Below are 15,603 nucleotides of genomic sequence, written 5' to 3'. Positions count from 1 at the left end.
AAATCAGAATTACTTTTATCTTCCTGGTTTGTTTAATAAACCATGATTAAGCATTATGAGGGGGGAAAACAGCCAATATGCTCTGAGTAGCAGATAAGTATCCCATTCCTAACTCAAACGTAAATAAATGAAATAACTGAACCTGGGATTTCTCCATCCAAAACATGGACTGTTATCATCTAACTATGCTAATAGATCAAACAGATCTTGATCTACTACATTTCATTTTCTAGCATATCATCATACTGTGTCCCTTTGAAATCTGTTTCTATTCACTCAATCTAGCCATCTTTTCTTTTCATACTAGTATCCCAATGCACAACCATCAGCTCGAGGATCAGATCCAGCCCAAAGTACACTGTAGGAAGAAGAGACAGGTTTTGGTCTCCACCATTCTCCTTTGGTGATAATTTGACCACGTCCAAACATGCTCCTGGCATAGCCAAGTACAGGTTCCATGACATTATGGCCCATGGCTCTCAAATCATCTCTTATGTTTTGAGGAATGCCATCTTCCAAGAACACCTGCCACGCATCTAATGATTGAAAGAACAGCATTCAGGATTTTATTTGCAGCTTTGCAATACTGAACAAATGTTTAATTATTTTACAAGTACCAGCTAAAATATTTTTTTCAGCGCTTAAGCATGATCCCACAAAAGTAGAATAAAATATTCTCACCCATCGTCAGAGGAATAGGAAAGGGAGTCTGAATAGGAACATTTGTAAAGCAACTCCTTTAAAATTATTGAATGACAGCTATAACTCTGTAGCTAAGAAGCAATCATCCTACATAACCTGCATCCTCTTTACAACTGAGAAAGGAAAACAAGGCATCCCTTTTGGAGGCCCAAGATAAAAGTTTCCCTGTTCAGTCATGTCTGATTCAAGAGGGCGGTGCTCATCTTCATTTCTTCGCCCAAGGAGCCAGCGTTGCCTGAAGGCATTTTCCTTGCTCATGTGCCCAGACTGGCTATATGCCAAAGGAGCACAGAACACTTCCCATCAAAGTGGTACCTATTAATCTACTTGCATTTGTATACATTTGAACTGGTAGGTGGGCAGGAGCCCTTGTTCTATGTAGCTTCTTTATATAATGTTAATTGGTAATTTTGTACACAATCTGTGGTCCTACAACCAGACTTTTTTTTTAACATATTGGATGTAGCCTCCATAATGCTGAACTGTAATGATTAATGCAACATCAGGAAAACATGATGAAATACACCAAAATAATATTCACTGCATTTAATTGATTAAACTGGAATATACATTCAATTCTGAGACCTGGTTCAGTGTAATGATTTAGGCATCAGGCTAAAAAAACCAGGATACCATGAATTCTGGTCCCACCTTAGACACAAAGCCAGCTGGTCCAGGTACTCTTTCTCAGCCCTAAGAAGAAGGCAATGGCAAACCATTTTTGAAAATCGTGCCAACATAACTGCAGCGACAAATACATTTATACATATACGTATACACACACACACACACACGTACATTCAATTCTTTTAAATCGTTTTGGCTGTGACACCAGCCACACAATTGTAGTGAATATATGGAGCTTTAAAGAATAGATTTGATTTTATTTATCTCCTTTTCTTTCTGTACACACTATGCAGAAGTGTATGCATTGCACACTATGCTAAATCTCGGTAAAATGGCCAAGATCCTCAGGGTGGGATATATACAGGGTGCAGGTAGGGGCAGAAAGGCTGTCCCTGCTAATTTTATCCTTGTGAGAAGAAACCTGTGAAGTGGGATAGGTTGAGAGAGAATTACAGATCCAAAATTACCCAGTGAGTTTCATGGCCAGGTGGGATAACCCTGATCCAAGGACAACATTTAACTGCTGCACTGCACGTTTACGACCTTCCTTCCTGTTCACTTTCACACCTTATGTTTCAGTCAAGCAGATGAGGAAGGCTAGAGGAATGTTGAGCTTGTGCTTTAAGAACTTCCTACTAATAATGCAATTCATCAATAGAGATCTTTGTCCAGGTTGGTTCTGAGTAAGTTTTTGGGTGAAAAGACAGGCTTTCAAGCAGCCTTCACATCAGCCTAGCATCAACAAAGGATCAAGAAAGTCAACATCCCCAAGGCCACCAGGTTAAGAAAGACTGTTTTAACAGACAATCCTGTGCAATTAGCTGTTAATGCTTGCCTGAAGGACTATTGAAACCTGCTTCTAAGTAAACCTTGTCTCATTTTACCATCAGGAAATGGGTCTAAGTAGATGATCTAACTGAGTACTCTTCAACTAAGATAAATACAAAACCTACGTTCTATGACTTCTTAAAATTATGTTCCTATATATTGTAAATACAGAAAAATAAATGAACATATACACAGACAGAGAGAGAGAGGTGTGTTGGAACCAGCCTGTACTGGCTCATAAGAAGTGACTGGTAAATTTTTTTGAAAAACTGTTAAGAGTTGAGCTACTATGCTTAGTGTGCTGAAAATCTGTTCAATGGCTATTGGTTCAGCACAGTCGTGCCCGTGGAGCCACCTAAGCTAGTTCTCATATATTTACCAGCACATGACTATGTGTGTGTACACAAACAAGCTTATATACATACATATGTGTGCTTATAAAATTTATATTCTACTGTGCCTTCAGGATAGGTTCCTCTTTTTGGGCTATATCGTGGAGCCTACACAGATTTCAGAAGTGGTTTGCCATTGCCTCCTTCCTAGGGCTGAGTTAGGATGATTGGCCCAAGGTCCTGCAGCTGGCTTTGTGCCTAAAATGGGATTAGAACTCATAATCGGTCCCTATCTGGACCGAGATGCTCTATGTACAGTCACTCATGCGCTCATGACATCCTGGTTAGACTACTGCAACGCCCTCTACATGGGGCTGCCCTTGAGGACCACTCGGAGGCTTCAACTGGTGAAGAATTAAGCCGCGCAAGTTGTGATGGGAGCTTCCCGATACTCCCATGTAACACCTCTTCTCCGTGAGCTACATTGGCTTCCGGTTGCCCTCCGGGTGAGATTGAAGGTGCTGGTAATGACCTATAAAGCCCTAAATGGCTTGGGTCCGGACTATATAAGGGAACACCTGCTACCGGCATCATCTTCCCATCGTCCTGTGCGCCCCCACAGGGAGGGCCTTCTCAGGGTACCGCCGGTTAATGAATGCCGGTGGGTTATTCCCAGGGGGAGGGCGTTCTCTATGGGTGCGCCTGCCCTATGGAACCAACTACCCATGGAGCTTAGGACTGCCCCCGACCTTCGCTCATTTCGCCGGGACCTGAAAACTTGGCTCTTTGAGCTGTTTGGTCCAGACTGTGGAGTTGTTAATTTAATTGGGTTTTAGATTTACTCTTGGGGCTTCAATTTAATTTAATTGTTTTAATTTATTTTAATTTCTGTATTTCATGGTTTTAACTGCCCTATAAACCGCCCTGAGTCCTACGGGAATAGGGCGGTATACAAATTCAATAAAATAAATTAATTAAATAAATAAATAATCTCCCAGCTTCTAGCATGATGCCTTAATCACTGCACCACATTGGTCCTTTGGAAGTAACATACAGAGACTAAAATACATCATCAGAAGTAAATCTATGTGTGGGTGGGTGGAGAAATGACAGGTTTCCATTTGCCATTTCTTTCAAGCCTATTATTCTATGAGAGCTACATCTACTGCAGCCATTGACCCAAGAGCACCAGTAAAATAAAATCAGGCAAATGAAATAAACCAAAAGGAAAAACAAATTAATAAATAGAAACCAAATGCAACATAAGAGTATGAAATACCATTGTACTGATTTCAACATAGAACAAACTGTATGGGTTTTATTTCATTGCTAATTGGAGAAAAAGAATCCATCACTAAATTTAATTATAGTAGAATACTTACCGCTATACAAACTTGAGCTATTAAATCTTAATCAACAATATTTTCTTGGCATCTGTAGCACAGTGTCAATATAATGAGGGTCTGACAATTACTCTGGATTTCTTCCTGCTCATTTAGATAGAACATAAATTCCATTTTATAGTCTTACCTTTTTTGCTATATTCCAAATAAAAACGAGATGCATCCAAAGCCTCTTGTGGATTCTTTCCAAATTCAAACATATTCAGTAGTACCTATAGGGACATAGAGGGGGAAATGCAACCTGGATTACTATGGGAATAATTCATTCATAAAATACCAACAATCTAGACAATATTGTTGCATAAAAACATATTTTTCTATATATATTTTGCTATGTTCATGAAATTACTCTCAAGGTAATTTGATGCTTATTTCAAGCATACTATATCCTGCCTTTGCAATGTATGGCAGTGAAAGCTGGACCATAAGAAAGGCTGAGCGCCAAAGAATTGAAGCCTTTGAACTATGGTGCTGGAGAAGACTCCTGCGAGTCCCTTGGACTGCAAGGCGATCAAACCGGTCAGTCCTAGAGGAGATCAATCCTGACTGCTCTTTAGAAGGCCAGATCCTGAAGCTAAAACTCAAATACTTTGGCCACCTAATGTGAAGGAAGGACTCACTGGAGAAGAGCCTAATGCTGGGAAAGATTGAGGGCAATAGAAGAAGGGGACGACAGAGAATGAGGTGGCTGGATGGAGTCACTGAAGCAGTAGGCGTGAGCTTAAATGGACTCCAGAAGAAAGTAGAGGACAAGAAGTCCTGGAGGAACATGTCTGTGGGGTCGCGATGGGTTGGACACGACTTCGCAACTAACAACAACAACATATCCTGCCTAAACCTTAGATCCACTAAAATACAGGCTGAATGCTCAGCTGACTTTATTTTATTTTTATATTCTTTTAATTAAAAATTAAATCAAAAGCTGATATATTACAAGGTAGAATCCCAATCTCAAACAACACATTAAGCAAACAAACACACATGTCATAGAGGCCGCTGGGTATGATTATTATTCAAATGAAAATAATAGGCAGCTACAACTCTTCTTTTTTTGGAAGTATACCTGCTTTACGGTGAAAAAGGTGTTGGAAGATTTACCCTGACAAAACTCCCATATTCTCATCCCCATTAGAAAAACATGCAGACACACTTTTTTCTGTAAAAGCCTTTTGCTGAACTTCTGTGACACCTCTAAAATGTTGCAACACCCCCGCTTGCCTGAGGCAAGCCAGCAATTGGGAAACGATAGCAAAGCCACCAAGAACTCCTTGCCCTGCCCAATAGGATTAACTCCCAAAACATAAACTGGACAAAAGGAATATCTCTGAGGAGAACTCCTGCCCCTGCCCCTGCCCCTGATGGGATTAACTCCCAAAATAGAAACTGGACAAAAGAAATTTCACTTAAGACAAGAAAGGGAACATCGGACAACCATTAAAACACAAAAGAAGGGACCAGCAAACCCACAGCCCTAGGGCAGAAAAAGCATATAAAAATCACAACTCAGGACTGGGAGACCACCTTGCAAGGCAGGAACGCTGAAGTCACTTCTCTGTCACTTTTTTGCCTTCCTGAAATAAAGACCTGCTCTGCGGTAGCTGCTGTCCTCAAATTTCTTCGTCAGCTTTCCCCAGCTGGAAACGAACTGGGAAATTCTTCTGACAAAGGTTAACATGTAAATGGAAGTGGAGTTAGAAGAAACTGTCTTGGAGAAGTTATGATGGTGAGAAACAGTCACACCCCTGTGTCAATTTTGCTGTTTTTTTGGCTGACCTTGACTTCATGACAGTTACTTTGTGAAAGTGCCCATGAAATTTTCCCCAAATTTGCTTAAAAACGTAAACTGTATTCAGTCATGTAAGCTTTGAGGTCCAAAGGATTTTCTGAGAATAAATTACACCCAGAGGGAACAGATACTTACTTGAACCTGAGCTTGTGGTTGCATGAATCCTCCCATAACTCCAAAGCAGCACAAAAGTTCTCCTGTATCAGCTGCAGTGGCCAGAGCTGGTATAAGTGTATGATAGGGCCGCTTCTGAGGGCCTAGGCAGTTTGGATGACCACGTTGTAGTGAAAAACTGGCTCCTCTGTTCTAGAGATAAATCAGTACACTAAAAGTCACAGCCAGATAAAGCAATTCATGGAGTTGAATCCTAGTTATCTGCAGTACTGATAGAAGAGAACATTTGTAGCTCAGTATTGAGCTGTAGGGTCCTTGTGCTCTCCGAGATTGCTAATTTTCTTGCAGACATTACCAAACTAGATAACGTAATCAGTGCACTGATGTTACCCAGTTTGGGTAATGAAACATCTGCAAGAAAACAACCAAGCTTAGAGAGTACTAAGGACTCCACAGTTCAACCCTGAGCTACAAATATTCTCTTATTATCAATAGAGGAAATAATAAAACAATGTAATAATAAAAAACTGCAAAAAAGTAACAGTCCATTGACTGATAATAATAGCAATAACAATAGCACTTAGACTTATATACCGCTTCACAACGCTTTACAGCCCTAAGCTGTTTACAGAGTCAGCATATTACCCCCAATAATCTGGGTCCTCAGTTTACCGACCTCAGAAGGATGGAAGACTGAGTCATCCTTGAGCCAGTCAGGATGGAACTGCCAAACTGCGGGCAGCCGGCAGTCAGCAGAACTAGCCTGCAGTATTGCATTCTAACCACTGCGCCACCACGGCTAATAAAAATATTTGTATAAAATAGACATCAGTAAAAGGAAGATGAAAAGATTCCTAATTACATGATATTTACATAATAATAATAATAATAATAATAATAATAATAATAATAATAATAATAATAATAATAATAATAATAATAAAAATTGGAAGGGACCTTGGAGGTCATCTAGTCCAACCCCCTGCTCAGGCAGCAAACCCTAGACCATTTCAGACAAATGGCTGGCCAGTCTCTTCTTAAAAACTTCCAGTGTTGGAGCATTCACCACTTCTGGAGGCAGGTTGTTCCACTGGTTAGTTGTTCTAACTGTCAGGAAATTTCTCCTTAGTTCTAGGTTGCTTCTCTCCTTGACTAGTTTCCATCCATTGCTTCTTGTCCTGCTTTCAGGTGCTTTGGAGAATAGCTTGACTCCCTCTTCTTTGTGGCAGCCCGAGATATTGGAACACTGCTATCATGTCACCCCTCGCCCTTCTCTTCATTAAACTAAAAAGGTAAAGGTAAAGGTTCCCCCGCACATGCGTGCTAGTCGTTTCCAACTCTAGGGGCCGGTGCTCATCTCCGTTTCAAAGCCGAAGAGCCAGCGCTTGTCCGAGGATGTCTCCGTGGTCATGTGGCTGGCATGACTAGACGCCAAAGGCGCACGGAACGCTGTTACTTTCCCACCGGAGTGGTCCCTATTTTTCTACTTGCATTTTTACGTGCTTTCGAACTGCTAGGTTGGCAGAAGCTGGGACGAGTAACAGGCGCTCGCTCTGTTCTGCGGCACTCGGGATTCGACCCGCCAAACTGCCGACCTTCTGATCGACAAGCTCAGCGTCCTAACCCACTGAGCCAATTCCAGCAACCGTTCCCTATATGTTTTAGCCTCCAGTCCCCCAATCATCTTTGTTGCTCTTCTCTGTACCCTTTCTAGAGTCTCGACATCTTTTTTACATCGTGGTGACCAAAACTGAATGCAGTATTCTAGGTGTGGCCTTACCAAAGCATTGTAAAGTGGTATTAGTACTTCACTTGATCTTGATTCTATCCCTCTGTTAATGCAGCCTAGCACTGTGTTGGCTGTGATAATATTTCAACATAGTTTTTGAAAAGATTCCGGTGACTAAGAGAAATAGAAGGGGAAACCTTTAAATAGAGAAGAAATTCTTGCACATACGGATGAAGCTAAAGCCTTGAGTTTGGCTGTGAAAATGAACTAACTTTGATTTAAAAAAAATACAAGAATTTGAAATGGCTACACTTAAATTAGGAATAATTTCAAGCCAATCCTGATTTGGATTAACAGCATACCACACTGAAAAATTAATGCTAAAACAATATTTTCACCAAGCACACATTCATAATGCTGAAAAATACTTTCTCACTTGCAAGGTAAATCCACAGCCCTCTGGCACCAGCCCTGCACCAAATCCTTTGTACAGGCTGTTAATGAAAGAGCAGGCATTGCCTTCAGCATCAATCACACTAAAATAAACGGTGTCACTGCCCACCGGGGAGGGATTTCCATGACTATATTGGGCAGTTGCTCTGGTGAGAGGAAAGAAAGCAGAAAACTTAAAATGATGGTATTGTTTGTAATATTTACGAAGTGTTGAGAGCTGAAATCTAGCTGCAGCAATATTTCTCAATTTACTTATTTAAGGATATTGTTTATTTATATTGGGCCAGAGTCTATGGCAAGGATCCACTTCTATGTATCCAAAATCCACAAAAATGTTTGCAAATAATTATATTTTTTCAACTGTTGTTTTATTCTACTCTCACTCTACAACTGAGTAATAAATAGAACTGCTATGACTATAAGAGGAGACGGGACCAGGATTTTTTGTCCATTGTTTTTTGGTTTTGAGACTATGAAAAAAAACATGGAGGCATAATGCACCTTTTTATTTATTTTTTTTGCAGAAAAATGGTGTGGGAATTCAAAACATATAGAAATGTTCTGGATCAGGACTGTAGAGTATTTTATTTTTCAATTAAAGTGGCCAATTAAGAAAACTTTCAACATTTTTTTTACTGCACTGTGTACTTTAGAAAGTTGAAGCAAAGTTACATAGGAAATGATCAAATGACCTACTGTGAACAGGTAACAACTGGATTGTTTTAAGAAGTGTTTGCACTGGGAGGTTAATCCCAAAATAAGCAAACATTTTATCTAAAGTACAAATGTTGGTATTTTTAACAGACAGATCCCTGGGATTTTCAAGATGTATTCTGTCATTATGGCCAATCTGAAAATATTCCAGCATAATGGTAAACTGTCCTGTTTATTGACCATTCAAAGTTACAATAGCACTAAAAAGAGACTTTATAACTGTGTCTTCACACTTAGGACAGTGTACCTGCAGTCACAAGATTAGGATTTGAGCATTTCATAACCAGTGGGTGCTTAAGACAATCACAACATCCTGCAGTCCTGAGATCACCATTTGTGATCATCACAGCCAGCTTTCAACAAGTACAGTCTATGAAGAAGTAAAATCACAAATAAAATCACATTGCTTAGTAGTAGAATTGTCAGTCCCAATTCTGGTTGTTCAGCAAGGATTACCGTTGTATTATTATTGTTGTTGTTGCTATTTTAGATCATATTAGCATGCCTTCCTCTTATTTTTCTCCAGAACAATCTTGTGAGGTAGGTTAGATAGAGCCAGAATGATTGACCCAAAATTCCTCAGTAAGCTTCAGTTTCTGAGAGTGGACCTTAACCCGAGTTCCACATGCTGCCTCTGCAACCTCTATGAAGAATTATTTTCCTATGAAGAATTATTCTTGGATTTTCCAAGTGTAGATACTCCCAATCTATCTAAAATTAATTATGAAACAAAGTTGTTTTGAAAGCAGCTCATGCAGTTTGGAGAAAAACTACATAATTAAGCAACTGGAACAGCTAGTAAATATATTAATAAAACTTATTTTAAAAGAAAGTGAAGCCACTAACAGTAACACTGTGGTATTATTTGATATTTCATAAGTAATTAATAAGTAGCAGCACTTATAACAGCAAGAGAGCTTACCGATGTAAACTGATTAACTTTGAACGGTCTCTGGCATAAGATTTAGAAAGGAGCTGTGCTACAGGTATTGTTTCTTTTTCTGGATCAGCACAAAACCAAAAACTATCAGCAAAGCTCAGCTTGAATGCTTCAATTAAAATGTGCAAATAACGAGTAGAATTATGGTTCAGATCTGCAGAAAGAAACCACCATAAATTATTGTTTGCAATTCATATATTTCTTCACATACATAGAAGTATAATTGTGTATATTGTACTTACTGATGAGAAATAGTATATTGATTCATACATTGTTTTCCACAACAATGTTGCCCAGGCATTTGGTTAGTGTGACTGAAGCCCCTTTTCTTCTTTTTCTTATTCCTGTTTAAGCTTTCTATCTCTGCTATTTTTGTTACTTTTTGTCTTGTATTTTCTTGCTTTAAAATGTTCTTGATGATTTTATAAACCACCCAGAGTTGCTGGGAGCTGGGCAGCATACAAATTTAATTAAGATGATGCCTGAGAGCATTGGATGTGCCCTATCGTCACCAGAGCACCTCCAGAAATTGTCACTTAGTTTTTTCCAACTGACAAAAAGGAAGATTATGGGTTTAATGAAAAATAATCATATTTAAGTGTATGTAATTAATTTAAATTAAATTTAAAAATGAATTAAATTTTATTTGTGCCCCAGGTCCAGTCCTTCTTTTGGCCCTACTATCATATCATACCATTCAATTTCTGACTTTGTCTGGAAAAATATTTCCCTGAAATATCAAAACAGACCTATGGGACAGCCTAGGACAGGGGTGGGCAACCTCGGCTCTTTTATGACTCATGGACTTCAACTCCCAGAATTCCTCAGTCAGCTGACTGAGGAATTCTGGGAGTTGAAGTCCATGAGTCATAAAAGAACCGAGGTTGCCTACCCCTGGCCTAGGACAAAAGTGCTATTCTTTTTCTGCTCCATTCTCTTCCAAGGTAAACTAATATTCCTCCTTTCTTGCTGATTCTCATGGATCTTCCCCCTTGTTCCCATCCACTTGTCTTTGTACTTTGGCATTTGCTATCAAAATGTATATGCCATCTGCTCTTCTCATTCCAGCTGGCTTACAATATCTGAGATAAACCGTTAATAAAATCATAAAATCAATCCATAAAAGCTAATCTCCACCATAAGAGACAGGATTTTCAAGATGGTATTTGACAGGTTTTTAAAAAATGTTTCACTACACTAATACTCTTTCCAAAGCCACTGATATACTTTAAAAAAGCCAATACTTCAGGCTAGGAGGCCTAAATTTATGATTTCTCAAGTATTCCTTATATTCACCAGTGATCTCACCTACATATTCTCTACAATCAGCTTTTTAGAACTGTAATTTATCTTATCATCATTGGGATCATTAGAATAGGGAGCTAGATTACAATTGTGCCCTGAACATTCCTGGAGAATTGGATGGTGTAGTGCTACGGGTATTTATCAAGAATGATCATTTTTTGTTTTCCTTATGAAAGCAATTTTACATACCGTATATTGCTACAATTAGATTGGGATCTAAATTACAATGGATGTAATTTTACATACATTGCTACATGATTAGGAATTTTTCTAATATAAAAATAAAACATTATTCTTTCTAAAAAGGCTTAATTGCCTCCTATATTAAAATTATGTCTATGAATTTCTATGTTTGAATGAATAATATTGTGATTTATATAAATAAATTTTTGCTCAAATTGAGTGAATCCGGGAAATTAAATACATATGTTAAATTTGTTACCTTGGAAACATCACAGAAGAAAATTGCCATTTTCTCATTTTTTTTCTTCTGGTTTTCCATTATTAGTATTTAAGCTAATAGCTATTAGAATTGCTGACATGGCAAAATTTGTCAATCTTTTGCATAGTTCTATAAATGTCTCTTAAATAAGTCTTATTTTTAATGATCCTTCATTCAATATAAATTTTGACAAAAGGTGGTTTTTTTCTCCTCTTTTCCTAAAGTAGAAATATCTGGCACTTTTTTTCTTAGAAACAACAGATATGTACAAATTAGATGCTGATCATACCTTTCATATTGTAATTTTCTAAAATATTCAGGGCTAATAAAGTTGTGATTCCTTGTCCATTTGGAGGAATTTCCCAAATATTCATGCCCTAAAAAATGATTGATACTATTTAATACTGACCATCAACCAAATAAATAAAATCTTTCTGATACTATTCTAAATGAAATTCTTTACTTATTTTTCAACTAATGAAACACTAACACTTTAACATGGATTACCTTCTTAATAAGAAAAATATAATCAAACATACATGCAATATATGATGCAAATAACATTAAAATAATGTCATTAATTTTTAAGCAACAATATATGCATCAATGCAGCATGTATTTAAATTCTTGAATCGATTATATGCTCGTATCAATTAAATACTTGCTAATAGTAATAATTCCTAAAACGTTTCTGATATTTTTTGAAAACATTTCTGAAGATCCTATATCTACACACACAAAGACATTTAACAATGAAATGCATCTTTCTAATAGATTCTGACAACTTCTAGGAAGATAGATTTTACAAACAATCAAATAATTATTAATAATAATAGCTATTAGTAATACATTTTTCATTAACGTACAATTGCTTGATCATTTTTAACACACGGTTCTTTAATGTTTTTGTGGTTCTAACATGACTAATAGATGTAATATTACACCTGGGTTTTAAAACATACCATTTTTGGCATGACTGAAGAACTTGGCACACTTTTACTAACAACTAGGTATATAAGCATTACTCTTTCTTACGTGGGTTTTTTGGCGTCATGGTTTCTGTAACAGACAGCTGTTACATTCTAAACTGCTAGTAGGTTATTTGATATCCATGAGCAAGAGCTGAATAATCAGATTTACAGTATACACTTGCCAAATCAGTGAGAAACTGCCTCACTTTCTTTCTGCAATAAGTTCTCTGAACCTTAAAAATGTTGACTACATCTTTTATTTGATTCAGTTCTCCAAATTATCACTTATCTCATCTTTCATTTAAAGAATAACTTTGCAACAAATATCATCTGGGTGCTAGATGAAACTAGTCATTATGAATTTTGTATTATGAATTATATAATGGTATTATATATTATTAGAAATTTTATAACCATATTTCATATTATATAATTATGAAATATATAATTTTATCATGCATTTAGTATATATATTTATTATGGCTATCATGAATTGTGGGATGGCACAGTAGCTCAGCGTATAAGCGCCATGCAACAGGATGGGCTCCCATTTTTGCCCCGTTTCCTGCCCACCTAGCAGTTCGAAAAAATGCAAATGCAAGTAGATAAATAGGTACCACTACAGTGGGAAGGTTAACAGCTCTCCATGACATCATGCTGGGCACAAGGGCAGAAATGTCTTCAGACAGTGATGGCTCAATGGCCTTGTAATGAAGGTAAGGGCTGCCCCCTATAAGCAATGACTAGCAGAATAAAATCCACAGGGACTCCTTTATCTTTTTTACCTATCATGAATTGTATTATGAATTGTATAGATCGTCGGCTACAAAATCCATTTGGAAGCTGAAAAATAGTTATACCGTGCTTTATTGTTATGTTCACATATTTCCTATGACTCCTCTCACTGGGCCTGAAGAATCTGAATGTCTAAGCCTTAGTGTTTTAGAGCACACATATTAAATTTTATTGATATGTACTTTATAAATTTCAATATTGTCATAAGTATGTCACTGAGTTCTAGTTTCTTTTCATAACACAACAGCTAAAATATTGGAAAGAAGTGATTAACATGATATGGGAAATTATAGATATCTATACTTCAGATCAACTTATGTCAGTCAGCTTTTAAACCTTTTGAGTTAGTACAAGAGAAATGTAAATTGTCTAAAATTGAAAAATGGCAAAATATTCAATTAAAACATATTCTGATTTCATTAGTCCAGCAACATTAACACTTTCAAGTTGCAAATTACTATCAGATTGGAATATGTTTGAATTCATATAAACAATTATAAGGATATTATTTATCCTTTAGAACAATTACTTGCCAGAACTCTGGAATAAACAGTTGTAATATTCCATAGCAACAAAACAAAAGCTAAGAGTATCTTACAATTTAAGGCAAATAATTCAACTATGTTCACTGGAAACTTTAGGGAAGTTTAAAAAAAGGAGTGCTGGGAGTTTAAAATGGTTAAGGATGAACTCTGCTGTTGATGAGGGTACTCTGTATGTAACTATTGTTTATCTTTGGGTGGAGTTCTTGGTCCCTGCACTGATGATGTAACCCAGTCAGGTAATAAAACATCTGCAAACGAATAACCCAGTTCAATGAGTACCAAGGACTCCACAAGTCATTCCTGAACTACCAATAACCTTGGGTGTTTGGGGTTTTTATGTTGTCGGGTTTTATGTGTTTTTAAACCTTGTAAGATGCCGAAGTCATTTGGGTAAGATAGGTATCTGTATAAATTATATATACATATATATATTGTTTGGTTTCATAATATAGTTATTACAAATATCAGTGAGATATACTTATGAATTATATGACAACAATTCAAAGTATTTCACCAAATTTCTCTTTCTTATAGAACATCTTGCCTCCAGAGATCCAAAACACCATTCCTTCATGTTTTGGAAGCAGTCAAGACCAGAATCTTCTGCAATAGTATGTGGGAAAGTTCTTGGGAGATGGGTCAAAGAGATGCTGCCTAGGGAATAGTCAGATAAGAGGCAGCAGAGAATAAGAAGCTCAGAAGAAACCTTTCCTAAGCTCCCTGGCTGTAAAAGTGACAGCAGGAGAACTGTCCTTTCAGACTTGTAAAATTCTGTTCCTGTAGCTTTACAGCAAAGTAGAATTAGTTTATCTGGTTGTTTCCTATCTAGTCTACCTGCTAAGGCTGTCAGCATTTGAAGTTTGAAGAAGGAATCCTGATGCAGGATCTGTATTGTTTGGGGATGCCCAGAACAGTTTGCAGCTGGGGGAGGGGCACCTGGCTGGTTTCTTGAGAACCCTCCCGTCACCATATTTTAATCATGTTTAATCATCCTTGGGTCCTTCTAAATTTTTAGTTTTTATATACTGTTTTTATATCTTAACATGTTATTTCAGATTACCCAGTGTCCCACTCTGAAGGAGATTAAATTTAATTTACCTAGTCTCCTTTAAAACAGCAACGCAAGCATGCCAATATGCATTTAATTTATCATTTCAAAGAGTTAGAGGCATAACATTGTATATAAATACTGGAGCTAGTTTTGAAGAACACTTGTTTTATATCACTCCATTTACATCAGCTACAAGAAAGTTTTGAACTCCAATCTTATATTTCTCTTTTGCAGGGGAAACTATTAAAGCTGAATTTGATTTGCAAGATCTGTATTCTGGATATGGATCTTTGCCAAAGATTTATTAATAATGCTAAGGGGAAAAATATCAAAAAGAGGTTATAGAACAAAGGCAGGAGTGAAGTCCCAAGAATGACCTGGCAAGGAAAATTCCTTTTCATTTTAGACTTGGCTACATGACTGAAATTAACTCCTTTGAAGTGTAGAGAAAAACAGACTGTGTCAAGTATTCTTGTTTATGGAATGTTCTAAGGTAGAAGAAACACAAAAAGGGAATCACCACACAGAACAGTCTCCCGATCTTTGCATTTTTTGGTTTTAGTCTACATCCAGTTTCTAAAGTTAAGTCCCGTTTAACTTAAGTATTTTACAAAGTTGGAGTTTAATCTTTAGCAATTAATAACAAGAACACAAGTAGTCCTATTTAGTCACTAGATAGTTGGGACGATGAATTTTGTTGTTATGTGAAGCAACTGCATGAACCATCACATTTTTTAATGATCTTACTTCAGCTTTCCTTTGCTTTACAGGCCTGCAAACGTCATACACATGGAGGGCTAATCACAATATCACTATTTTATCATTATCATAACTGCAAATGTTTGTTAAATGAGGCAGCAGCTAAA

General features: G+C 37.2%; 1 protein-coding gene across 1 annotated transcript in view; it reads right to left on the bottom strand.

The window, feature by feature from the left end:
* Nucleotides 1–303: 303 nt before the first annotated feature.
* Nucleotides 304–15,603, bottom strand: part of LOC310640737 (glutathione hydrolase-like YwrD proenzyme) — a gene marked incomplete at its 3' end in the record, with an annotated part of 32,507 nt that continues 17,207 nt past the window's right edge. Inside the window, exons 7-12 of the mRNA XM_083363251.1 lie at nt 11,665–11,752; nt 9,611–9,782; nt 7,958–8,120; nt 5,814–5,984; nt 4,020–4,104; nt 304–536 (exon numbers count right to left, since the gene is read on the bottom strand). Of these exons, the coding sequence (XP_083219377.1) occupies nt 304–536; nt 4,020–4,104; nt 5,814–5,984; nt 7,958–8,120; nt 9,611–9,782; nt 11,665–11,752 (912 nt within the window). The remainder of the gene's footprint in view (nt 537–4,019; nt 4,105–5,813; nt 5,985–7,957; nt 8,121–9,610; nt 9,783–11,664; nt 11,753–15,603) is intronic.

This window comes from Vipera ursinii, assembly GCF_947247035.1.
Source record: "Vipera ursinii genome assembly, chromosome: 5".
NCBI lineage: Eukaryota > Metazoa > Chordata > Lepidosauria > Squamata > Viperidae > Vipera > Vipera ursinii.
This window is presented reverse-complemented; position numbering and strand designations above follow the sequence as displayed.